Source organism: Hippoglossus hippoglossus, chromosome 20 (genome assembly GCF_009819705.1).
Source record: "Hippoglossus hippoglossus isolate fHipHip1 chromosome 20, fHipHip1.pri, whole genome shotgun sequence".
NCBI classification, from domain to species: domain Eukaryota; kingdom Metazoa; phylum Chordata; class Actinopteri; order Pleuronectiformes; family Pleuronectidae; genus Hippoglossus; species Hippoglossus hippoglossus.
In genome coordinates, this window is record NC_047170.1 from 18,090,405 (window position 1) to 18,117,520 (window position 27,116).

General features: G+C 44.0%; 1 protein-coding gene across 1 annotated transcript; it reads right to left on the reverse strand.

Moving 5' to 3' along the window:
• Positions 1 to 1,418: 1,418 nt before the first annotated feature.
• On the reverse strand, positions 1,419 to 26,057 carry cdh10a (cadherin 10, type 2a (T2-cadherin)). Its single transcript, XM_034572746.1, has 13 exons — positions 25,804 to 26,057; positions 22,442 to 22,446; positions 19,851 to 20,193; positions 13,308 to 13,602; positions 10,698 to 10,817; positions 9,823 to 9,990; positions 9,502 to 9,683; positions 8,694 to 8,947; positions 7,605 to 7,741; positions 7,393 to 7,514; positions 6,576 to 6,684; positions 5,723 to 5,974; positions 1,419 to 2,697 (listed from the first exon to the last, which is right to left on the reverse strand). Exons 3-13 carry the CDS (start codon positions 20,058 to 20,060, stop codon positions 2,207 to 2,209), a joined length of 2,340 nt encoding a protein of 779 aa, XP_034428637.1. The 5' UTR covers positions 20,061 to 20,193; positions 22,442 to 22,446; positions 25,804 to 26,057; the 3' UTR covers positions 1,419 to 2,206.
• Positions 26,058 to 27,116: the final 1,059 nt, after the last annotated feature.

Below are 27,116 nucleotides of genomic sequence, written 5' to 3' on the forward strand. Positions count from 1 at the left end.
ATGGATTATGTTCACAGACGGCTTTAGACACAAAACTTTACAACTGATGTGTTTCTTGTTGCGATATTTCAAACATTGTTTTACATTCTGTGGCTCCAGTGTTTTTCTAGGTCCTCTTTACTCAGCAATACCAAGTGCTGTTCTTCTACAAAGCCTCCCTTTGATTTTCTCGTTGTGAAGTTAGTCATTTCACTATGTCCGCTCCTGTTTTGCCGTCCTCTGCAAAACCTGAAGCACAAAGGGATTGTTTTTTTGGTTTTTTTTACGCAAATGTCCCCTGAAAATGAAATGAACGGAGCAAATAACTGAAAAAAAGGAATCAGCAGAACAAATAGACAGACGGAGAAGCCAGACATACATTTAACAAGAGAACAACAATTCAACACCGTGCTTCATTCAATCATACATTCCCCAAAAAATAAAAAAATAAGACGGCATCTACATGTGTAGCTTTACAACGGGGAGCAGGCAGCTGTTGAGATTTCAAACCGAGCGAAGCGACGTGAGCAGGCCGTTGATCTGAGGTGTTGTTATCTCCGCAGCTGCCCACTAATCAGCAGGTACTGTGCAGGATAACAGAACATTTTCAGATGAGCGTGTAATTTACCACATGGTGTTTAGGACACTATACGTTAGAAAACATCCGCGTCTTCCAGCGAGCGGCTTCGTCGAGCCTCGGGTTTGTTCAGGACGCAGAATAATGTGCGAGGTACCAAAAATCAAGATTCATTCAGATCTGTGATGTGCTCCAAAGAGAAGTCTGTTGATGCAAAACCTTCCTCCTGAAGTGAGGAAGAAGCAGGAGATCCTGTACAAACCCAAAGTAAAAGAGAAACAAGTGGAATAAATCAAACACCCATGGATAACACGGCTATTTCTTTTTCTTAACGTCATTAAAAGTCGATGAGATGTAGAGAACAATATGCTCCGGGTCCTGGATCGTAGATGTTGCTAGAAACACAAATTAGATTTCTCTGAATCCGCATTAATAGTACATCCACCCACAAGTATACATAGAACTGTATTATCACATAAAATACTCTTAAAATCTCTTCATCTCCTTCCTGATGTTTATCATTTTCTTTTGTTTCTCTATACTAATACTCAAGGACATAGAAAAGAACATAATACCAATACTCCTATATTGTTAACTATAGGAAAGTGTTGTTAAAATGAACTCTATCACTTTGCTTACACAGACGTTTGAAAGTTTTAATGAACCACATCTTCATTAGTCTTCATAGTGGGTGGAACAGAATTCCCAAGATGCCTGCTGCTAGAAAAACAGATATTTCTCTGGGATTGAACCAGCGAGAGGAGAGAAGTTCATATTGATATTTTTTTTAAAACACACACAGAACACAACCAGCGACGCTCCTCTCAGTGACGACCAAAGCAATGCAGTGGAAATGTCGCTGCTTCTTTTGTACATTGTTTTATTAGGAAAATAAGTATAAAAATATAAATATAAAACAATATGACTCAGCATTCAAACAGCATGAATTCAGTGTATGACAGTTTTCCTACAACATACACTTTTGCCATTACATATTACACCTATATGATGAAAATGAATTCACAGTTTGACAAATAAACTGCACCAACCATTCACATGAACATTGCTCGTCAAACAAGGATAGCAAATAGAATATAGGATGTCCATCGTTAAAAACACTTGGTAGATTTACAGCATTTAATGGAGTTGGCCGGAAAACCCTGCTCGACTCCTTCCCCCACCCCCCCGCCCCCACGCCCCAAACCCAGTCCGGTGCCATTTAACATCGATAGTATACAATACTACTATCCCTCAGGTCACTTACAAAACACAATGTCCACACCATTGTTCACAAAAAATCCTAAAAGTCGAAAGGCATCTTTACTGAATATGACCAAAAAACAGTGGAGAATTATACTGTATCCGCGTTTATGAGAAAAAACTTTAACTCAGTTCAAGTCTTGATTTCCGTTTTCAGCATCCACACGAGGCGATGCATGTGAATGAGAATCAAATAGACAACTAGTTAACCAGCGGACTAGCTAGCGAACCAGACAGATAAACAGATAGATAGCTTGATAGATAGGTAGACGGACAGTCAACTAGCTGAGTAGCTAACTAACGAGACAAAAATCGCTGTCCGGCCAGAGAGCTAGATGAACAGACGAGAAATAAATGGGCTGAATAAAAGAGAGACGCCCGTGGCTTCTTCTAGGTCTCTCTGTCAGGGCTCTTCCCTATGTACATCTCTGCCAACTTTTTGAACTGTGGCCCCCAGTTGCTGAGGTAATCGTAATCCTGGTCCCCCTCAGTGGCCCCGGACTCCAGTGAACTCAGGGACTCTGCCAGCGACCCGCTGCCCTCGTACGCGTACGTGGCCAGGGAGTCGTAAGGGGGCGCCGTGGGGTCCGTATCGTTCTCCTGAAGCCTCCCGTTAATGAAGTCTCTGACATCCGCGTTATCCTTTATAGGTGATGTCCTCCGAAAGGGAAACAGCATTTCGGGTATGATGTCCCTGCGCAGCTTGTTAGCATCCATCACCTCTGGGTTGCGCAGTGTGCCGATATCAAAGGCCTGAGTGTCCTCCTCTCCGCCCCCTTCATCGTTGTAACTGACAACGTTGTCTCTGACATCCTCCTTTGAGATGATCAGAGGCTCCTTCTTCCTCTGTCTCCTCAGGGCAGCGAACAGCACCACGATCACTGCACAAAAAAACAGTGGGAAACACAGAGAGAGAGAAAGCTCAGCACAAGATGTGTGCCTCCCTAACATGTGTCATGCATTAAAAAGCACAGGGGAGCTAAAGCGCAGAGGGGAGACACATTTGCTACCCGTGATAAATCCCCAACACTGCCTCAGGCATTCACCTCCTATTATTAAAGATTCAGTGGAAAAGCTTTTTCTTTCTTTTTCCCCTTGAACGGCACATTCACTGTATAAAATGCACGGCGGTTGGAGGATCCTATCCTATTTTTCTTTTTATGCTCTCCAGCGCACAACCTCATATTTCATCTCCTTCATTGTTTTTCAGCTGTAAAAGACAATCTGAGATTGCAGAGTGAGCATGTTTCCACTGTGTGGTTGCAAGTTTTTAAATAAACTCATAATTCTTCTGAAGAAAGGGGGAAGCAATCACTTATTTAGGACGAGCTACGATTCGTACTCCACCTGTGCTCCTCTCCTTCTCCTTCATTTTACCTTTTTTTTTTGTGCCGACCAGCAGGTAGTGTAGTTGTCTGCTTGCCTCCCACCTGGGTGTTAATTACAACACCTTCAACACGGGTCGGGGCGGGGGTGGCTCTTCAGAAGAAGCCTTGCAAACATTTGTGACTGACCACTGACACGTTTTGTGACGGCGCAGAGGAGAACCAGATAGCGGGAGTCATCCCGGCTCAGCGTCTGCCTGTCGGAGTCAAGCTGAGGTGAATGAGAAAGTCTGTCAGGGGGGTTCGCGACTCCGTGCGCTAGAGAAAAGCATCGGATAATGAGCAGATGTCATGATATTTTTTGCTCGAGAGGAGCGCTTGGTATTTAACCTTCACTGCGCTTGATGTGCGAGAGAAGATATGCCCACTGCCAGAAACTGAATTTAAAACTTTGAAATTACAGCAGGCAAATAGAAAGGGAAGCTGGTCAGGACCGGAATGCTTGTGTCGGTAGTTTTGTCAGGGTCCACAAAAAGAAATCACGGCAGGAGGAAGGGGATCTAAACTCAAAACATGGAAATGCACACACACACACACACACACACACACACACAGATGTAAATCTTTAACTGCATTGCCTTCAGCAACATGCACGGGGGCTTTCGACAGCTACATCCCCGGCAGCTAGTAAGTCAGAAATGTTCCTATCAAACACCCTGCTTGGCCGATGGAGGTTGGGTTTGGCCACTCATTTCTTATTGATATGCCCTTGACCATAAGCACGACACATTTCTGCTTTTCGCTGGGTAAAACGATAGGAGCTGTCGCCGCTGTGCCCCGTATTCTGTTACAGGAACGACGAGGTGCTTCAGAATGTCAAACCCACTCTGAGCGTTTCTGTTAAGTGGATTTATCTGCGACGAGTGCAGCTTTGAACCACGCCGCTATTTTTTTCTGCGGGAGAGCTGCCTTTCATAACCGCGTACGGGAAACTAACCTATCGTAATAAACCTGCTGATATTTGGGAGATGATAGCTAATGTTAAAAAAGAAAATGCACCTAAGTCCACACTAGCTGTTTGCTACCGTCTGTATTATTTAAGACAAACACAAGTAGAGATTTCCACATGAGTTATTTAGCCTAAAATGGCTTTTTAAAAAATGTTTCCTCGATAAGCAACGTCTTGTGGTCAAATGAATAATTACTGGCCTCTCCAGCATGATGTGCTTCTGGTGTCTGGGGAGGACGTCGGGATGGAAGGATGGAGGATGGAAGGATGGAAGGATGGAAGGATGGATGGAAGGATGAGTGCTGAGTGTCTAAGGTTTGCATATTCTACTAAGAATCAGTGCAGTCTTCTTCCACTGATGATTGTAATGTTTCAAGTCTTTTTGGAATGATATATATGATGACATATATAATATGGTGATATTTACCTTCACCAGAACTGAAAAGGGTTAGGGCTAACCCTTCTCCTCAAGCTGAAGAGATGCTAATATTTGGTGTCTATATATTTTTTGTCTCGCTTTCTCAAAACCAAAAACACAATAGCAGCATTTAGTAGGAAATGAGTGACACAGTGTTTGTGTCTCTTTTAACATAGGCTGCAAATACCAGTAATTTACCACCTACATGAGAAGCTCAGCGTCACCTCCACAGACAAACTGAATTAATATGTTGGGGTTACAGGCTGTTAAGGACTGATGCATTTCATATTGTTGAAGCTATTATATGAAAAGGATATTTTAGCCGTATAAGGCTATGTTGTGCAAACTCTGTGTTCAGTGCCAATTCCTGAAGGTCTTTGTTTTCTAAGTGACACATACATTTTGAGAAATAGAGGATAAATCTAATCCATATTAACATCTATGTAGCAGTGATCCATAGGACTTCATACTGAAGCTTCACAATGTTATTCAATAGAGGGACTAAGGCTGAAACTGACCTGAGGTATGTAGCTTTAGCCTCTAACACAGACGCCAAAGAACCTTTTAACATCATTGTTCTAAATAGAGATGGCTGGAAGACAAGCTCATTCAAGGAGCGGCCTTTATTTGGCCACTGGGGCAAAGCCAATAAAGTGACCACAGCAGCAAAACATCTTCCTTGGCAGCTGTAATCCTGCAACTTTCCCCGTATTAAGATGAATGAGGGAGAATCATTTCTTAAAATCTCTGTTTTGCTAGAAATGAGGTGAATGCACGAGGTGACATTGTGTAAACTTACTGGCCCATTGTTTCCTAAGCAGCTACACATTCCTTAATCTGCAGCATTCATCACTGTAAACTGCATATCTGTTGTGTTAATGGAGCGCTGGGCTAACAACGGTAACTAAGAGGGGCGAGACATCGTGAAGGGTCATTATAGAGTCTTAGACCGAGGCAGCCGTATGTTGTGTAGACTCTAAATCTCTCTAAAGGCCAATTTGTGATTTTTCATTCTTGGCCTTATGAAGGGAAATAGATTTGACTCCAGCGTCAGCAATGGCTGCGTGAACAAACATCCCAGGACCGACACGAGGGTTCAAATCCACGTGGTCCTCACACCTGCACGTGCACACGCTCACACGGAGGCGACTTACTGAGGAGGATGATGACACAGAGCAGTATGGCCACCAGCGCTCCCGTGGTGAGGCCGTCTGAGAAGGGCAGGACCTCCGAGTTGCACGACTGCATGTTCCCGCGGCTGTCGCACGCGCACACGCGCACGATTAGCGTGCTGGTGCTGCTCTGGATGGGGTAGTCGTTGTCGGAGATCACCACGGGCAGGAAGTACACGCTCATCTCGCGTCGACTGAAGCCTCCCCTCCGCGTCAGGATATTGGCGGTGTTATCTGCGGAGAGATGCACATGACAGGCCAAGCTGGTCATTGATGAGATGTTTCAGTTAGCGGGATGATCGTACAGGAAAAAGGATTTCAATCTGTGTTTCCTTTTCTCTCTGTCCGGTGACAGGCTCTTAATTTGCGTCCCTACGGTGTCTGTAAGTCCCGAGCATATAAAAAACTACTTTTGTTATTTGATTTGAGAAAAAGAACCTTGAGTCTTAAAAAAAAATCATTCAATAACTAGATTCAAACACCACTTAATTATTTATTCTAAAAAAAAAAATGGATTGCAGCACTTTCTGGTTAAACTCCAGTTTTCATCTGTGCTGCAGTTTTCTCACTTTGTCTCCTGCAATTCATCACAGTCATTTCTGTATTAAAGGAGAACATAGGAAAACAGCGCCTGCAAGTTTCCTCAACTATCACTGTCTTTCTCCAAATGGAATAAAAGAGCATAGCCACAATTTTCATAAGTCAATTAAGACGAAACATCCACTTTAATCCTTAATCTTTTGCATCAAAGTCAAACGACATTTCCCAAATTTGCTGAAACAACCTTGAATCCACTTTACATTAGTTTGAGCATCATGACATATAGTTATCTCACCTTGTCTGTCGTCGATGGTGAAGTTGGGGTTGGTGGCGCTCATACTGAAGACGAACTTGTGTCCGACGAGGGGTTCGTCCGTGTCCACAGCGCTGATTGTCTGAATCAGCTGTGAAGGACAAAACCAGGTAAGGGAGAGAAATTAAACACTGGAGCTGTTTCTTTTTTTCCTCGTAGGCAACTGATCTAAAACACACAGACCCTTCATGTTCTCTCGCTCTCCATTTCATGCTCTCTACTTAAATTCAAGGTGGTTGAATATTTTCTGTTCCGCCTCTAAACTGTCAAATCGTTTTTCACTCACTGTTAAATCCCCTTCACACGTTGACATCTGTAAACTTGTCTTGAGACATTTTCTTCTGTGCATTTCTGTTGTTTATACGATTATTTAATAATACCCACTCTATTAACTATTCAGGGATAAAAATTATGAATGTATAGTGTTTGTCTGGCCTTGGGGACACTGATGTGGTTTTATCTCATCATGTACGCTCTTAACTTAGCTTTACATCATTTGCATTGATTCACCATCACGTGGATGGATTATACTTGATAGATTATTACTGTCATTGCAATATAAATAACATTATGACTCATGTAGTTACTGTATAAAGCGGGGGGGACTATAAAACCCGACTCTGACCGACATCATTAAGCAACATAATAAGTAACGGTCTGTAGATATGATGACAAATTTGTGTTACTGTAGCACAGCTAATGACTTGGTGTCATCGCAATAAATACAAAAGTTAATATGAATCAATTTGATAAATCGTGACTGAGATATTTCAAGCGCGAGCTCGTGAACTTGAAGCACCTGTCCTGCTTTGACGTTCTCACAGACAAACGTGTCGTAGGACATCGCGAACTCGGGAGCGTTGTCGTTGACGTCCAACACCTTGATGAACACGGGCACTCGCGTTGTCTGACGGGGATTATCTGAGAGACAGAGACGGTTTAGATAGTTTGGAACAGGGGGGAGAATGAAGGGGCAGCAGAAAACTGGGAGGAATCTGAAATGACGATTACTTATTTCCGTTGCCACCACAGAGATGTTGTGCCATTTGGACATCTCTCTGTCCAGTGCCTTCATGGTGGTGATGGTGCCGTTCACCGAGTCGATGTTGAACAACCTCTCCAGATCCGTGTGACGATCGATCGAGTATCTGAAGGAACAACACACAAACGTTACCCTGACACAAACTCGTGGAGCAGCTCGTTGGGTTTCATCTTGTCACTGTCTTGTAAAATCTGTCGACCTTTTTACTTGAATGCAGTTTTGATCCTTTCTGCTTTAAGTTATTCTTCTGAACCTCAAAAATATCTTTCACACAGCTTTTCACTCATTTCCAAAACTAAATTATTCCCTGTGTTGTCTCAACCTTCATCTTTCCCCGTGCGCCGGCTCATTTGTCATCGTCAACTTTCATAATCCAATGAAATTTGAATATGCAACACAACGCGCCTTGTGGCACGGGGTCGAGAGTGGCGTCTCTCCGTGTCGGAGACAGGCGGGCGCCATATGTGTGGAATGGCGGCACCGAGCTGTGTGAGGCGACACAGCAAATTAAGCTCTTTCACTTTGACTTTGTGTTGTGCCACAGAGGGCTTACATAATTCGGGGAAATAAACACTGTCGGTATTCACTTCACAGGGCCGTCGCCATCTTCCACTGGGAAATCACCAGGGGGGCCCCCATGAATAATATCCTTTCCCCCCCCCCGTTCGTACTGACACATGCCTCGACTGATGGATTAGATTAAGCCAAGTGGGCACGTTTTCGTCCTCACTCTAAAAAGGACCGGAGCAGACTTTGTATTCCTATCTTGTGCGGCTTGTTTTTCTTATTGATTTTAAACTAGTTTAATTAAAGCCGGAACAATGAGTTTTGAAACAATCAAATTACCACAATGCAGCGTTACACCCATTTCGGTAGGTGAGGAAATCTTTGCTTAGCAGGTCATTGATTAATGTCTAAGTTTGCCAAGTTGTGAGCACTCAATTCTCAAGGAGAATGAGTTTGTTGTGAACAGGTACAAAGGGGATTTGGCATTTTGGCTCCGGCAGTCTGGCACAGTTTAGGCCCCTAAACATTTCTCATTGTCTCGTGCAGCGTACTTGACTGGCTTGTTGTCGGCATCGGGGTCCCTGGCCGACACCACGCCGACGAAGCTGCCGGCCGCCGTGTCCTCGTGCACCTCGATGACGTACGGGTTCCGGGTGAAGACGGGGGACTCGTCCACATCCTCCACGGTTATCTTGACCGTGGCGTAGTCTTTGAACTGCAGGCCGTGGATGAACCTGGCGTCCAAGTAGGTGTTTTTCACCTCCACTCTGAACTCGTAGTCCCTCTTACTTTCATAATCCAGGGCCTGGAAATGAAAGAGCGATTTTTTTGTCATAAGAACAGCAGCCCTCCAGGATTGTGATTGTACTGCACTTCGTTTGTCTGCCTTTATCTTCCTCACACTGAAAAGTCTTAGTTACAAACCCGAGTGAGGAATACTGATCTGGGAAAACTACAAAGAGGTTCCAGCGAAGGGCTCTTTTACATTATGATTACATTTCACTGACTCAGGGTATCTGATAAATCCTGTCCTCTGTCGTGCATTAATAAACGTTATTAGCGTCTGTGTCTAATCTGACGCTGCACTATTCTGTCACCACGCTGAAATGAAACATACATATTAATACGAAGATCAAAAGAGAACTCCGCTTTAATTTAAAGTAAAACGAACATTACAATATGAACAGTCGGAAAAACTCCTCAATGTTAATTCTGCAACCTTCCAGGAGTTCAATTTTTAATCATGTGCTAGAATTATATTTCTTTGAAACACTTTACTGATTCGTTAAGATAAAGAAAGTGTCACAGCCTCCTCTAAAGTCGGTTTAGTGTTTAAAGCAACAGGAAACAGGAGTTTACCTTTTTGATGATGATGATTCCCTCCTGTGTCGTCTGGTCGGTGATGATGTTGAACATGTCGTGACCTCCCACGATGCTGTACTCCATCTCCGCGTTACGCCCGACATCCGGATCGTCGGCCTTGATGCGGCCGATCGCTCCTCCGATCTCCGTCGACTCCACGGCAGTCATACGAAAGGAATCTATACACGACAGTGAGGGGGGGGACACGTTAACCGTCGTCCCATTTGTGTGTGTGTGTGCGGTCGTGTCACAAGCATGTACAAGCGATTTGTGGCCCATTAGGAATCAATACGGAATATGGGGGAATCGGCCTCTTACGGTTGGCGAAGCGCGGCGGGCTGTCGTTCACGTCAGAGAGAGTGATGCTGACGGTGGTGGTTCCTGAAAGTCCACCCATCTGTCCGGCCATGTCTTTGGCCTGGATCACCACCTGGTAGTGTTCCTTGACCTCTCGGTCCATGCCGGGCAGGGCTGTCTTAATGGTGCCTGAAGACAAACAGAAAAACTTGATAAGACAGACGTCAATTCCAGATCTGGTCTCAAACAACTGTCTTAGAAATTAGCTTTTACGTAGAACTTTGCTTATTATGCTTTGAGGTCAAATGCAATTTTTCCCTGGATTTCTAACTTGCATTAATTCCTCTTCATGCTAAATAACTATCCAATGTGTCAAAAAGACAGTTTTCTGTTTTAAAGACCTGGTTTTCTGTACTTCCACCTGACCTAACGCCACATAAAGACTTCTACAAGATTAAATTTGACATAAATTATCTCCTTTATCTCTCGGTAAAAGAGCGAATATTGTTAACGCACCAAAATGCCAGATAGTATTACAATTTCAGAAATGTTTAAATGGCTTTTAAATGCTTTACCCTTTTAAAGCTTTTATTAGTCACAGATAAACGATTGGCTTATTACTAAGTTACGTCCCAAATTATTGATTTAAGTGTCAATATAATTTTGCAACTTACACTACCGGAGTCATAAAAAGATTCAGCTTCATATTCCACGATAAATAAACTGTTTAGCTCAGTGATCTTGACAAAATATGAAGTGTAAAGCAGGAATTAGTTGATAAGTTCCTCCAGAATTAGTCCTTGTTTCATTCTCACTTTGCAGAGCAGCACAAGAGAGCTGCTCACGGACTAACTTTAGAAACTGCCTCCAAACGGTTCCCGCTGGGTTTGGCTCACCATTTTCAGAATCCACAGAGAAATACGGTTGTCCCTGCAGAATGCTATATACCAGCTTGGCACTGTTCCCATACGTTTGATCGTCGGCATCGTTGGCAGTGATGGTGACAACAGATGTACCTGCAAACAGAACACGGGAAATCAATTTTTAAAGCCAAAGCATTGACACTGCACATATTGAGTCAAGACATGATCAAGGAACTCCCCCTTCCTTCCTACGAGGAGAATTTTCTGTAAACCCTGAAAACAGACCGACAGCTTGAACACCACTTGTCTTGTACTGGTTACCAGTGACTGATTTTCAAATCAAACAACATGGTTATGGAGAAAGTCAAATGAGTTGGCTACAGGAAGGTTGTGATGTCTCGTTACAAACACCAGGAACATAGATATTAGCTATTTCTTTCCTTTTTTCGCCTCCTGGCGTAAAATGCATCGTGCGTTTCTGCATCTGTCCGTCTGTGTTTGATCGTTTCATATCTGGAGAAGAACTCAAAAAAATGTGTCAGATTTCTTATCATTAAATGGCGGTGAAGTGGTATCTTTTGATATTTGGGGGTTTTCCCGGGAGCTGCATCTCACCTCCTGACAATGATTCTCGTTAGAGAAACAACAAGGTACCTGCAGCCTCCGTCTAACCTGTGAAACTAAAGTGATTCGCTCGCAGACTGCGGCTCAACTCCTCTCCAACCTGACAATTTGATTAACCACAGTGTCGGCTCTATTTTAAATGTCACCGAGACTGAAGAGCCTCTGCATTGTCGAGATGTTTCCTCTTAAGCGACATATCACCGGGTGACCGCAGAGTCTGATGCATCATAAATACTGTGAATACTGAAGAGACAGAATTACTGTGCTTATCATGTTGTATTTGTTTGTACTGTGCAGCAGGTGCATGAACCGTCCTGCAGACTTTATATAGAGACGGACGACAGAGCTCCTCTTCCTCCTACTGCCCGGAAATGAAGCCACAACATTGTGGATATGAAAGTTGCACACGCTCGACCAAGTGCGAGTCAGTCTCAGCCGTCAATCATCATCAAATTACTAATTAAAGCCAAACTTACTGGAAAATTACCACTTGGACTTTAATCAGTGCGATGAAAACGATGTAAAACGGAGAGAAATAGATTTTTTTGATGCGTGCTTTTGATTTCTTTAGTTTGGCCCATGTCCTATCTACTAACATGGAGAAGGTGGAGTTTAAGACCTATCCTGCAGCCAGTTGTCTTAATATAAAGTCTACCACTCTGCTTGTTGGTTCTTTAAGTGTTATCAATCAACAGGGATCCTAACAACATTACAGGAAATGTGCCAAACGCTAAATAAACCTTCCACAAGTCAGGTCCGGGCTTCGAGGTGTGATTCTCTGTTATTTATATGCAAAACAAGTGAGACTCAGTCACTGGAGTCACTTCCATGTGTCCTGCAAAAAATCAACCCGAGCGTTTCAGTAACGCCACACTGCAAATACTGTCCTTGGCATTCAGGGGACCTCTGCCGTGTCCTGTTTGGGTCTGACTGTCTCCCTGCATACTAATGAACCCTTGAACATCTGTCCCACTTAGTCCCAGCGATGGTAGCATGAAAGGGAGCTGCTGATTCTTCATGGCTGGCTGGCTTGATTAACCAGTGTGTTCAGTCAGAACATATAAGGCGGTTTATTAGTGCTGAGATGAGCAGTGGTGACCCTGACCCACCTTTTTTTCGCCGGCGTTCACGCAGGCTGAGAAAATCTAAGAGCAGCGCATCGTGAATTCCACACGGCACACTGCTATTTGTCATACAGACAATTGGCTTTTGATTTACTCTTGATTGCTCCCGTGTATTAATTTGTGGTTGCATAATTGCGGATTGATTTCAAGTCGCATGCATTATTTTTCGTGAGCTTTGTTTATATTCATGCCAACTGGTTTATTTGTATAACTTGAATGGATTGAAGTGGGGCGCGATGAAGCAAATCTTTAATTGGAAAGACTGTGACAATCTAAACTTTCAATATTTCTACTGCCTATTAAAAATGGCAAATGACATTACTCGTCATGAATGCCCAATGAGCCTGACTCCACAAATAACAAACACAACAAAAAACTAAACACGGATGACTTTGAAGAAGTGAACGCAGAGTGACATCCGACCAGCCCCGTGACTTATGAGCAAGACTCTTCAAGGTTTGGGGTTTAAATATCCTCTGAAAAGCGTTTCTTGCAAAATGCAATTACATCAATTCTTAATTAAGTAAACAAGGACTAATGATTCCCCTCACAAATAATACACTGATTATTTTTCCTCAGTCGATTGTTGAATGATTTAATCCATGGAAAAATAAAAAAACTGTCAAATATACTTCTCCAGAGCATTAGGATTCAAAATTATGTCCAATAACTCGCAGCCAAAATAACAGTTTAAAGTGATGCTGAACAAAGAAAAGCAGCAAATCCTCACAATTTCCAAACTGAAACCAGCAAATATTTGGCGTTTTTTTTGCTTGTGAAACCACTAAAATGATTAATCCTTTATCAAAATATCCACCAATTAACTTTTTGCTTTGTTGACGACTTGATTAATCCCCAAATCTATTCAGCTCTCGAGTGAAAAAAAAAAACTCACCAACTTCTGACATTTCAGGGACGCTGGCGAAGTAGATGTCTTTCGCAAACTTGGGCTCGTTGTCGTTGATGTCGTGGATTTTGATGTTGAACTCGGTGTCGGGCTCCAGCTCTGAGTTGGTGTTCCTGTCCAGGACTTTGGCGACGAGCGTGTACATAGCTTTCTCCTCCCTGTCCAGCCTCTTGGTGGCGTGGATGTCCCCGGACTTCTCGTCGATCAGGAACAGGGTGCCCGCCCCTTCTCCCGTCAGGACGTACTTCACGTTGCCCTCCCCTTTGTCCATGTTGGAGTGCAGCTGAAGATGAGAGACAGACGTTTAAGGGTTATTGCATCATTTCACTTCAAGTCAAATATGTTTATGAAGCGCATTTTAAACAACGAAGGGTTAATCAAACTGCTGCGCCCTTTGAAGAAGAACGGAGGTCAAATAGAAAAACAAAGCATACATTAATTTTGTGTAACCACTGGCAACACTGCGTAGCTGCTTCCAGTTAAATCCTCCTGAAAGAAAAAGAAAAATAAGGTATCCATAATCTTTACATTTCCCTGGAGCTGCACTCCACTGAATAACAAATCATTCCTTCTCCTGCTGCCAACACGTTTGCTTCCAGTTCTCGGCGCTGCTCTGACCGTGGCATGACAAAGACTAATATACATTTGCACGGGGCTTTTCTCTCGTGGAGGAGTAAAATACTCCTCCACGTTTACACCCCGGTTGCCAAACAGCTTCTTTTTTTATACTTTCTTTCGGATAAATTATGAATATGTAAATAAACGATCACAGGCCGGATCAGTGGGAACATTTGTGAACGTTTAACTCTATCGACTATCTGCTCTCATCTCTTGAGTTGGCCTGTTGAGCTCTCTCTCTCTCTTTTCTTTCCTGCTCCCTATCAGATCGGTTCGAGGATGTCGGACGCTCCACGGAAACGGCCTCCGAAGCTCTGAAAACATAATCGACTTGGCCTTTCTTCCTGCTTTGTCTTGTGTTTTCTGCGACCTGGCACCCGCAGTGTCAAGTGTGACTTTTTCCATTACTCCAGATCAAATTAGTCTTACATTTCTCTTCCAAATTGCGCCATTGAAGAATGATGAAAACCTGACCTACAGCAACTATAGCTAAAATTAGTCACCTCTGACCTATCCATCACCTTGAAGCGGCTCCCGGCGTCACGCAGGAGTAATGGCGGCACGCTGTGACAGACACTTGATTCAAGCTCATTACTGTAGTGGATCTGTCAGCAGATATATTTAGAGCTCTATCTCATGGGTTCACGTTTTTTAAATGACAAGTAGTTAGGGACACAGAATGTACGTCGGTAACTTATTAATATTAATGTCCGCACGCTGTGAGGAAACTAATTATTTTCTTCCTGCAGTCGCAAGAGTGATGTCAACAGTACAACTTTGGATTGGAAATCAGAAATGCATTGCCTCAGTGTTCGCTATTCTGAATTGGAAAAAAAAAAAAATGGGGACGCGTGTGAAAACAAGATGCTGTCAAGTTCAAATGAGTAATATGCACAGTATGTGGAGTTGTTTGAAAGTACTTTCATGCAGATGAACTCCATTATCCAAAGTCTATTACGTAGGAATATCAGTCAGCTTGGATTTTCACATAGATTTGCGCTCCGAGACAGTCTATTCATTGTTTGTGAATATGAATTCTCCCCTGAGCTGGAGACCGGCGAACCGAGGGTTTATGACGTGCCCCGGATGCGAAGGCCGAAACTGCTGTTGCCTGTGAATGACGGGCTAATTTTGGCAAGCTGGGGAGTGTTTGTATGTTTTCTGCTGCATTGAAATGACCTTTATATCTGTGGCGTGCAATTATTCCCCTGAAGCAAAGAGGGGAAAAAAAGAGAAAGCTATTCACTGCCTCGGTCACCTATTCTCTCCTTTGAAATGCGTTGTCTGCGCGGTGGTGTATTGGCTGTAGGATGCATTAGGACACGCTCGCTAAGCAATGCACAACTCCCCTGCAACACGAGACCAACATATTTCATTACTGCGACAATTCAAACACACTGCGGTGCTCAGGCTGTAATAATTAGGCCATGCGATCTCAGACCTCGTCACACAACAGCCACTGGAGGTTTTTTCTCCATCCTTTTGATTATATTCTTCGGGAGAGTTTTCATCTGATTATTACCATATTTCTCAGACCTGATTGTTAATCCTGTGAAAAAAGGAACCTGAGGAAGCAAGAGAAACAACAAACAGTGAGCCGTCAGAGCAGCTCGCACCCTTTGCAGCCAGCTGTCTGCGGGATAATAGGAGTTTTACAGTCTTTGTAGAACCTTGCTTTATGTATTTTACAGTTTTATCTGCAGGAGAAAGCAAACCCTTAGCTCGTGCACTTTTGTTAATTATCGGATGTCTAACGTCAGCTTCCCCGATCATGTGTATACACAGATCTCCCTGTGGCCGTATAGATTTTTTACTGAGTGGAAGGGGTTTTTTGCACAAGTAAGCATTGCTTGCACTGAGTTATTATAAGATAACATTTCATCTACACATAATAATGTCCCCTGTACCTGGACGAGGCACCGTGCCATCAACATGGATGTTCTGCAGGCTTGTCCCATAAAACACAGTATCAACAGTACATCATTCAATGTGATGTTTCAAAATGTAAAAAACAAAGCTGAACATACTGCAGAGGAGCAACTCTACATCCAACATGCGTAAACACAGCACAGCTCGTGCAGCTAGAACAGCCAGAACGGAAAATGGCACTGATACTCCTGTGTGTGCTCAGAGTGAGGCACAAAGTGTCTTCACACAGCCTTAACAAAATCAAATGTTAGCACTACCTCGCTATATTTGCCGAGATTTAGAGGCTCTCCTTTCAAGGCCTCGCAGCACAAACACAGCCTTTTCAAGGCCTTACAACAGAAGCACAGAAGAGAGCCTTGATGAGTTAAATCGCCTTGCACAAACACTGAGGAATTGTCAGCAAAGCAGCGAAATCATTGGCAATTCTTGTCAGGTCTCTGGTAAGCATTGCTCGGTGCTGCGAAGAGGAGATAGCAAAATAGAGTGCAGAACGGATACAGAATAATTACTCTTCCTCCCTGTGTCCCTCTGTCTCTTAAGACAGACAGGAATTCTTTACCACTGCAGCGTTGTAGTATAATGTACGAGATGCAGGTTAAACCTACAGCTCACAGGCTCTTTTTACTTTGTCACAGCTCCGAACTAAAGCCTCGAACTACGGGACAAGGCCACGCAACACCTCCAGGATCCTCGTTGGCAAAAACAATATTCACCCGACAACATGAGCTACCTTGAATATTCAAATTTGGTGCAGCGCATTTTGTTTACAAGGCACAAGACAATGCAGTGCACCGAGAATTTAATAGGATTTTGTTCACTTGAAACACAGCAGTCAAACGCTCCGGAATATAAAGTTTGTGCTCGTATTGCTCAGCATTGCGAGTGTTCACACTTCACAGCCCTGCTTAAGAAGTAGGGCACCACAGCTGCACACAGTGAGCGCTCACACTCATTAATGGCTCCGTGAAAGTCAGTTAAAATGAGATTTGAGGGTTTTTACGCTTCACACACGCTCAGCCACTCCGTAGTATCTTTACAATTATAAAATATACCATTTAAAACAATTTTTTTTTCTTCTCATTCCAGTGTTGACAATCGCTGCTGAGCCAGAGCAAATGCCGCAAACCTTACTTTTTACAAATGCAGTTAATCATTGTGTGGGGTATCAGTCGGCAGTGTGTAAGCCTCAGAGCAGCGTGTCTTTCGAGCACCTTTGATAAGCAAGTGTGAGCTGCATGCATTATGCAGCGGAGCCGCATGCAGCGCGCCGCTTCCTTTCCAGTCGAGAGGCGAGCCGCAGCCGAGTGCGACTGTTCTTTACGTCACATTTGATTGCAGTAATCAAGAAATCAACCTCAAGTGACAGTTAGCGAGTGTGTGTGGGCTGATTGGAGAGGTTTGATTGAATGTGAAATAAACAAGGTGCTCCCACAGTGCTCGGGCAAAGACCATTAAATAATCCTTATAAAGGCGACCAGCGGGGCCGTGATGGCTTTGTGCTGGGGCATTTAAGTGCTTTTTTTGCATTTGGTCTCCATTTCTCTCTCTCTCTCTCTCTCCCGTTCTACCTCTCTCGCCCCAATCTATTTGCTTTTCTCTGCCTCTCTCTCTCTAACTGTCCGTCGTGATTGTGCCGTTCAATCGCTCGTCGTCCCGTCAAATCCATCTCATTCCATCTGCCCGCCGTTTATCTATCATTACGTTCATTAGGTTTGCAGCGTAGTTATTTTCATTATTGATCGATTTTCCAGTTACGTCGGCGACAAATCGATAAATTATTCTTTGAGGAACATGTCACAGAATAGTAAGTGAATAATCCCAGAGCCAATATAATGTTTCTGGATTCACCAGGAGATCGTCGAATGTGAACGAGCACGAAGATGCACATCCTGGTGTTTATTAAAAAGAGGAATTTGACATTTTTTTCCAAATATAGTTTGCCTAAAAGATTTGTCTTTGGTTTTTACGCTTGTCTTTTCCACGTCCTACTGTTCTGTTGATTCATCAGTCTGTAGAATAACTCTTCATCCAACTCCCGACACTGTTCACCATCCATCTGATTGGGGCAGAATCTTTTTTTTTATCATCAGCGATGAATGTGCCAATTATCTTCTCCAACAATTGGCTAATTTAGTCAATTGTATTCATAATTTCTCAGAAGCCACAACAATGGCTTCCGTTCGCCTGTGTGAGTCTGACTAACAGCACAAAACCCTGAGATGTTCGTTTTACTGTCATTTGTCACAAAGAAAAACAACAAGCCGGACATTTGGAATTATCGCTTGCGGGGAAAAATAAATTTCTCATCGAAATAGTCGCCAATTGAGTTTCAACTGGTTGATTCATTTATTAATATCTGCAATGTCTTACTTTCTTTATATCGACATAACCCACCTGAATCTGCCTCGATTTCCCCAAAACCCCCAAAGTTAAACTGAGGGGAATTAGAGACACAGATTATCCTCAGCTGCTTTTCTAAAGCATAATGGCTGCCCCTTATTCCCCCCCCCCCACCCCCCCTTGATAATTTATCACAGCCTCATGTTTTTTTTTCTTTTCTGACACTTTAATAGAGGACGATATTGGACACAGGCAAAAGTGGAGAACTGGTGAATGCGATTGCTGTCGAGCCACAGAAGTTCGGTGCCAGAAAGCATCAAAGGCCGGAGAAGAAAGCCGCACGACGCCAGCCGCTGACACATCAACGGACGGCCCCGCTCTTAGTTAGCATTTGCTTTGCTGCTTCATCATATAACACAACAAGGTGAATTTCATTGGCCCCCCCTTGATTGATATGTTTTCCTTTCCTCTTCCTCCGCTCCCCCCCCCCCCCCGTTCCATTTTTATTTCCACTGTTCCCTCCTGTTCACCACATCAGGATGATGGTTCCCGCGAAAAGAAGTTGTCATATCCCCCTACTCAACCTTGCACAAGACACTTGTTTACTCCGGAGAATGAGGTGTGTGATGAAAGCCAGCTTCCTCGGAAGAAAATTGGCTGTCGCCAGCCACCTCATTTCCCTCCCTCGAGTTGATAACTGCAGCGTTCCCCATCACACCTGTCTTCATAGTGCTGTGGTGCGGGCGCGCTGACAAGAGCCCCTCTGATCTGGGTGGGTGAGGAGGTGGAGCATTGTCCCACAGCTCTGCTTTTTCTGTAATTATTTGGAGGAAAGTGTCTTGCAAGAGCTGTAGTTTATTTTTAATTCGCCGTCTGAGCCACTCGTGGGACAATCGCACACTGTTTAAAGTCAGACGCCTTTTTTTTGGTCAGACTACAGACTGGAAATAAAGATGGACGACATGACAGCTGCCCAACAGTGAAGCCAAATCATCGTGCTCGCCTCCTGGTGGCTGGCTGCAGTACAGGTCATTCACATGGGGCATGGACCAAACTAAAAAGTCAAAGTTGGTTCTGTCATTTCTAAAAACGAGACACATCGTCCGTCCTCAGTCTGAAGCCAACTTATCTGGGCCTTGACGTGATGGACTGAATCGCTAAGTATACTTTTACTGTATCTCTCAAATGAGAGCGAACAGCGAGTCCTGAAGTTCGGTAAAAGTTTTATATATTCATTCTTACAGTTAGTGTCAGTTTTTAAATTACTGAGCAGTAAGTGTCACCGTCCACTCACTTCATGTTGTATTAAAGGAGACTAAGTCTATTCCTTTGACGGCCCTGGATTTGAACAGGGGGGTTGTCAACAGGAGGTTTTAGCTCATGACTCACGGACCTTTGAAATCATTGAGTGATGTTTTAAGACGCTCGGCGGATGAGGACGACGTCCTGCTAATTAAATAATGAATTAAACTCACAGGCTGGAGGTAAAGAGAACAGGTCTTGCACTTGCCATGTATCTGATAGCTCCGTTTAACAGCCAGCTTCCTGGCAGCCCATTCGTCTTCAGCCAATTACATCAAGCAGCGCTTCAACAAGCTAAACCTTCTATAATTAGTCCGCAGACAATGTGTTTGGACACGTTACCTTGCCGACATATTGATGGTCATTTCCTGCGTATTCCTCGAGCAGAAAGAATTGATTCCACATCCATCCACGTTTGGAGCGCTGGAGAATCCGCCCATCACTCTCTGCCATCCCAAACAGTTTCCCAATATTCCCGGGTGTGAAGGGCAGGGCGCTACTGGGCCACAGGATAGAGAGCATCAGGAGGAGCAGAACCTGATTGGTTACCATGGTATCCACTCAGCTGGGGGGACGTCCTGGGTGACTTCTGAATTATGGTAACAGGGTTGTGATGGGACGAGCACTGGAAGGCCGTGTCACCAGAACAGACATTGTATTCCTCTCCGGGATGTCCGTCAGATTCCTGTGGAAAGAAAACGCACTTTAATGACACTTGTATATCGTATTACTTTAAAGGCTGTACTACTTTCTCATTCATTGAGTGTACGCTGTGCGTGTGTCTTTCTATTCGTGCTGTACCGACAAGGTAACAACTATTTACAACTCTTCAAACCCAAATTGGAAACGTCTTTGGTATATATTTCTTTCATGTAATGTAAATAATTCAATGGCAAGTGCGTAGAAAACAACAAATGCAGCAGGAGTCATTAGTCAAACTAGGAAATGGCTGAAGAAAATAAAAAGAGACACTAAAAGGAAACATTGCTCATAAGGAAAATTCAATAGACTGACTTCGCCAAAAAGACTCATCCTGGTGCATTAGCAGCTCAGTGAATGCCACATTCAAATTAAATCTAATCACAGAAACTGCACGATGTTGTCCGCTCTTTGTTTTCTATTACAAATGGTCAAAGTTTAACGTATTCGTGTTTGCTGCCAGAAGCTTTTATTTAGTTACTGCATTTGTTGTCCTTTAATTTAGTGCAGCTGCCCTGCAACACTTTCTCTCTGGTGCCCTTTCTCCTTTTATTTCACTGACGCTAATGTCCATTAACAGTACAGATAGTCTGTGATCTTTCAATGCAGCCTTGCCCCTTTTGTTACAGGCAGGATACTTTATATGCCCAACTTGAGAGAGAGAGACAAACTTCCTCTTATTATAAATTGCATCACTGTTGATAATGCAAACACGACTTCAAAGCTGCTGTTTGAAAAAGGTTAATACAGCGTAAAGCTTCTGACACAAGCAGAAGCCCGACCACTGTAAAACGCTCCGCTATAAACTATTTTATGTTCCTGGCCTCGCACTCTTTCAGTTTAAAGGGCAAACTCCACTAACATGGTTCAAGATGAATTGTCCTCGTGACTTTACCATTATTTCCCCAGCCTTGAACTTCAATTTCTCTTTGCATCCCTTAGTTGCAGAACATTTCCTTAGGTTTTTATTAAATGTTTAGATTTATCCTAAAGGGAGGAACATCTCCAAAGATATGTGTTAAAATGCCAAACAACTGAAACTATCCCCAGGTATCTGTTCAAGATATTTTTTTTTTGTTATTTGGAGTCGTCTTCCGATACTTCACTGAGACAATGTCCCCACCAGGACGGGTCCTGATAGGTAATTTGGGTTTGCATGCATAATTTATGCTCTTTTGGAAGTTGATCCTAATAAATCCTGCCTCTCTTTCCAAAAGAGCACATTTAGTGAGGCTCACGCATGAAGGCTGGAGGACCGGAGTTATTCTGACAAGCGTTCAGTGGGTACTTCAGAGACGGCTGCGGGAAAGACGCACACCAGTTTGGCAATTCCTCTGCTTTTGTTCCGAGCTCTTAAACAAGGTCTGTAATGTCAGTGGATGTATTAACACGAACAAAAAGGCACGTTACTGTCCATGAATAAATTAGTGCTATGGTTCTATTGATGACATTATCGGCATTAAAAGAATGTAAATGCTTGTAATGGATTGAATAGAAAATCAAATAACCGAGCTAATGAGATATTGATGTTTAAAAAAAATAAAAATGCTCTTGATGCTTTTAGTCAGTTGAATTAATTCAATCAACTTTCGAATAACAGCAGTTTCCAGTGTGAGCTTTGGTCTTTGCTCAATGTTTTTATGGCTGGACGTCACCATTAGGAATTAAAGTGGTCACCTGCACCGAGGCCACAAACACAAAGTGTGCATACTCATAGATCCTGGATATCCCCTTCATTTGTTTTATTGTTTTTCATCAAAATCCATGAATTATTGACGACAGTGAGAGAATGAATGTCCCTCGATCCACCCCCCCAAAATGTAATGAGTTCCTCGTTGGCCCCATCCTTCAACCCGGTGCCATGGAAAACCATTCAGTTGTGTTTTATTCCCTGTGATCCTGCTGACAGACAAACAAACAAACCAACAAACACACACACAGCCTCCTCCATGAGAACCGTGTGATATGTGTTGTGAGCAGCTACAGAGACACACAGAGGGAATAAATATGACAACTTTGTCTTATTCTGACTCCAGAGCAAAAAAAAAACTTTCTAAAAGTTCATCCGTACCAGGGGAGATAACATCAAGAGGAGATTGTGTTGTAATTTGCTGATAGGTTTTCTCATGTTATTTCCTCATGCATGCACAGTGTGTGGCTCGGGTGTGACACATGCATTCCCCAAATCAGGAAACGTCGCCTCGCAATTAATCTAGTCTGATGCTTGTGATTACATTTTCTAATTATCATTCCAGCCTGTCCTTGAGTTTTAATAGCATTCTGGATATTAATCTTTGATGTGGTGTGCCTATTAAGCATTAGGCCAGTGTGTCTTTTTCAGAATTCTTCCAAACACTCCATTAAAGGATGAGTGAGCACGCTGAATCCATGCCAGAGCCTATAGGCTCAAGCTGAATTATCTCAACTTATTCAGCCTATTAAATAGATGGGGTTTAAAAAAAGACCAAAAGAAAATATTGTTTATGAGTAGATTAAGTTGTAGCAGCTTATATTGCATTGGCATTAAAACCAGAGATGTAAAGGGACAAAATTGTTAAATATGCTTTTAAAGAGTAGTCTAGGGTTGTTATTCCTAATCTTTGCTATACGACACGTTCTGGCAAAGAGTTCTTCTCTGCCCCATTTCTGTAATCTGCAAAATTATACATTCTTGTTTTGCTGAATAAGAACATCTTTGATCAGATATATATATAAACTAGCTGCTCATCGGGACGAGCTTCCCTCGAAAAAAGAAGGAAAGCGCAGCCTTGCACATTAGTCTGTATAAATTTGTATGCACATGCGTCCCAAAAAAGTGAACACGCAGTCTTCCCCGCAGACGTTAAACTGATCCCTGCAACTAAGCAGTTTTGTGGCTTCTCTGACTTCAGTTGGACAGTAATCACGGATGCAGCGCACAGCAGAGGTCTGGCTGGTAAACCTTTTTAAAGAGGTCTTGCATGCATAATAAATTGATACTCCTCTCTATACATGGGAGGATATAAGCACCCAAATTGACCATCTGGTCTCTGTGTTGCTGCAGCCTTTGGCACCGGGATTAATGTCAACATTGCACTCTGTGTTTTTTAAATTAACACGGTGCTGCTCCTCAGTAGGATAATATTGGGTTTTTATCACGAGACCAAAAAAAATAAAGTAGAAAGGAAGGTGCCAGTGACGTGTTTGAATGTAATCAAATACAAATAAAAGAGATAATTTACTGGGCTTCAATCAATCCCAGCTTCCATCGGAGTAAAGTACAATTCAGAGCCACGTTGCATGAGCTGGAACACATTTCTAAATTCTTGTTTTAATGCACATCATCATACGAGCACGCACCTGCAGCACCGAGCAGAATATCTTTAACATGATTTATCATCTATCATCTGAAACCTCCGACCCTCCACACAAATATGAACCAAATCTAAATCAAGCTGGAAGTCAGACACCATTTAAATTGCAGCCTTTTTATATCCATGTATAATATTAGAGAATTCAACAAGTGACATCGTTGCATGGAACCTGAAATGAACAGTGATCGGAGGAGGAAGAACCGAAGATGCAGAGAGGGCAGGTGAAGGTTGTGAGGTCATCAAACCGGTGTCATGATGAGTCTCTGTGATTATTACCTGCGCTGTTTATATAAAAAAATAAAAAAAATCTGCAACATGATTTACAAGCTGTAAATGTCATATTTCTTCGCAGCGACGGACATTTACCACACGTGTGAGTTGGATGCAAGAAACCAGTGCTGCGTGATTGTCAGTTTGAGGAGCTCCAGTGATTGCTTGCCGGTATTGGCAGCCCGGCACAGACAGAGTGTAAATCTAGCATGAGGGGCGTTGATGCACCACGATGCAGCACCTGTACAAAATCCTCCACTTGGTGGAGCCCTAGACCTTCCCAAGCCTGGTGTGGTCTGCTGGCTGCAGTCAGTGGCAAACCTCAGCAAGCTTCACTCATGTTTTCAAATCCTCTAAGCAATTTTGTGATACAGTGCACACTTCATCGTTGAAAAGATATTCCAGAAAGAGGGGTGGGTTTTCTAGAAAAAGGCTCCAGAGACGGGGACGGTGTCAAATAAAACGCTCTTATTTATTTAGAAATATAAGGAATGCACTCGTCATCATGTTGGGATGATTGAAGGTTGGTATATAAGCATTTTAAATGATAATGAGTTTATATACAAACACCTGCTGATTAAAGGGACGTCTGTCCATGTTAGCTTAGCCAATCTAAGAAAAATACAAGATGCTGTGGTATAGAATGACCGGCTACTAATTAAAACAGATAAAAATGGGTATATATCATTCTGTTGAGCCCCATCCACCAGCTTTTTGATTGACATAGTGCTCTCGAAATAAATATTCATGTGTAATCCTCTGAATCCAGCTGTGTGAGTGCTCCTGGGAGCCCCAGTGCCTGCGTGCATCTCCCACCTCCTTCCCACTGAAACACTGAAAGGTCACTCCGTATCCGACTATAATTCAAGCAGCATGTTAGTGGCTAATTTGCACTAAACAATAATGGCATTACATGGGTGACCTGGTGCACAGCGCTGCACCCTGATGTATATCACTTTGGTGACTGTGAAGCTGTCTGCATGTGAGGCAGCATGCAAGAGGACCGTGCGCCTGGAAAAGAGTGACAAATACAAGAATAGGGAGACTCAGGGGCTGGATTAAGTTTGTGCCTTGGAGGATGTGCCCATGCAGCCTACATACTCAGCAGCGCCGATGGCTGCACCACTTCAACGCCACGATAAACACCTCCAATGCGTTTTTTTTTTTTTTTTTACAGAGATATGAATGGTCGCGTGCTTCTCCATCAACGCTGCCCACAGCACATCACAAGTGAGATCCGCCTGCACCGCCTCTCTGCACACGGACAGATATCAACACACACACACACACACACACAGCTTGGCATGGACACTTTAACAGGTGCACACACACTTTGGGATGCACATGTATGTTGCATGTGACACATACATGGATTTGGACGTGTGCTCTGTGGGGTGTCTGCTGGTTCCCAGTGTGGAGTCAGGGAAGCTGCCTCTTGGATGTAACACTTCTCATCTTGAGACAAAGTTAATTCTCTTCAGTCTTTATGAAATCACAGCATAGCCCCGAGTCATGACGCCCACCTCAAAGTTACGCATGCAGCGTTACCAACTGTGTGACAGGTGCACGGCGCCGAGCAACACACACACATTGTAAAGGAAAGGAACAGATCCTGTAAAACACTGAGTCATCACCCATCATTAATCAGCCTTAAGTTCAAATGTCAGGAGGATGAATCAGGAAATCTCCTCTCCTCTGACAACATGCAGTTCATCTCATTTCAAACACAAATTAAAACACAAAACAAATTCCAATCAGAGAATTGAGGAGATAAATCCTGCAGCTTCCCACTCCAGTGGCTGCGATGCCGTTATCAAGCGCTTTGAAGTTGCAACACTTCTTTTCATGTGACGCTGCCGCTGCAGCAGTCGTCTGGCTCGGTCACAGAGCAAAGAGCAGAGCAGCCCCTCTGGAGTCTGGAGGCAGACGAAATATAAATATGTCCCTCAACGTTAGTCGGAGGAAGCCCTTACCTTTTTGTGATGTTCACAGCTTAGCATCCATCTGTGTCACTGAGTGCTCGGTACTGTGTTCCTACTCCTGAGCAGTGCTTAGCGCTGGAGAATCTGACTCCTCACGGCAGAGCTTACATTCCAAGACTGACAACAGCACAGCTGGTGCGAATGTGTATGGGAGTGTGTGTGTGTGTGTGTGTGTATGCATGGGAGAGAGATGGGGAAGAGAGAGAGAGAGTCTCCTGCCTCCCTCGCTCTATGCTTCTCTATTTCTCTCTGCCCTCCCTCGCTCCGTTTCTCCTCCCCACTCTTTCTGGCTCCTCTCCCCTTTCCTCCTCTACACTTTCTATCATCTCTCTCTCTCTCTCTCTTTCTGTGTCTCTCCCTCCTTCCTCTCTCATCCTCCCCCTCCCTCCTCTTCCCCCCCCCCCCCCACCCCCCCCCCCCCCCCCCCCCCCCCCCCCCCCCCCCCCCCCCCCCCCCCCCCCCCCCCCCCCCCCCCCCCCCCCCCCCCCCCCCCCCCCCCCCCCCCCCCCCCCCCCCCCTCTCTCCTCTCTCGCAGTGCATCACTTCTGGCGGTGGATGTCACCCAGGCTGAAGCTGAGGCGACTCTGCCCCTGATTGGCTGCCATTCACAAGTTAGCGATAAAGAAAAGGGAGAGAGAGAAGAAAAGCAGAGGGTGGAGGAGGAGTAGGGGGAAGTGTGTGTGCATGTGTGTGTGTTTGTGTGTGTGTGTGTGTGTGTGTGTGTGTTGCTAAGTGAGAAAACAGTGTCCTTACATCCCAGTGAGCATCAGTTGACTGTGGAATGGAGGAGCCGTGGAGGTTAGGGGGCTGAGGAAGAGGAGGGTGGACGCCGGGAAGGAGCTCGGCGTGTGTTTGCCTTCCTCCCTCCTCATAATGTGAATGCATCCACAAAGCTCCCTCTCCAGAAGAGGCTGTGCTGAAAGCCACCGCTCTGACGGATCCACTGTGTGATGTTTGATGTCTAAAGCAATCGGCCCCATCTAATCTTCCTTCAATGACAGTGGAATGAAGGAGAAAAAGGCCATAACTTGTAAATCAGCCACGCAGCGAGGGCTCTCTGTGTGTGTGTGTCTGTGTGTGTGTGTGTGTGTGTGTGTGTGCGCACGTGCTTCCTTGCTCTGTTCATCTTCATCTCGTCCCACTGACTTGGCTGGCAGCATGTGACAGGTGCACACGCGGCCCAGGCACTCTGTCATCTCTTCTCATTACATGTTTCATGTTGGATGCATATCAGCACGTCTCCACACACTGTGCGCCATCGAGGGCGATATAACGTTTTAATTCAACTGAAGGGGAACGGGGGG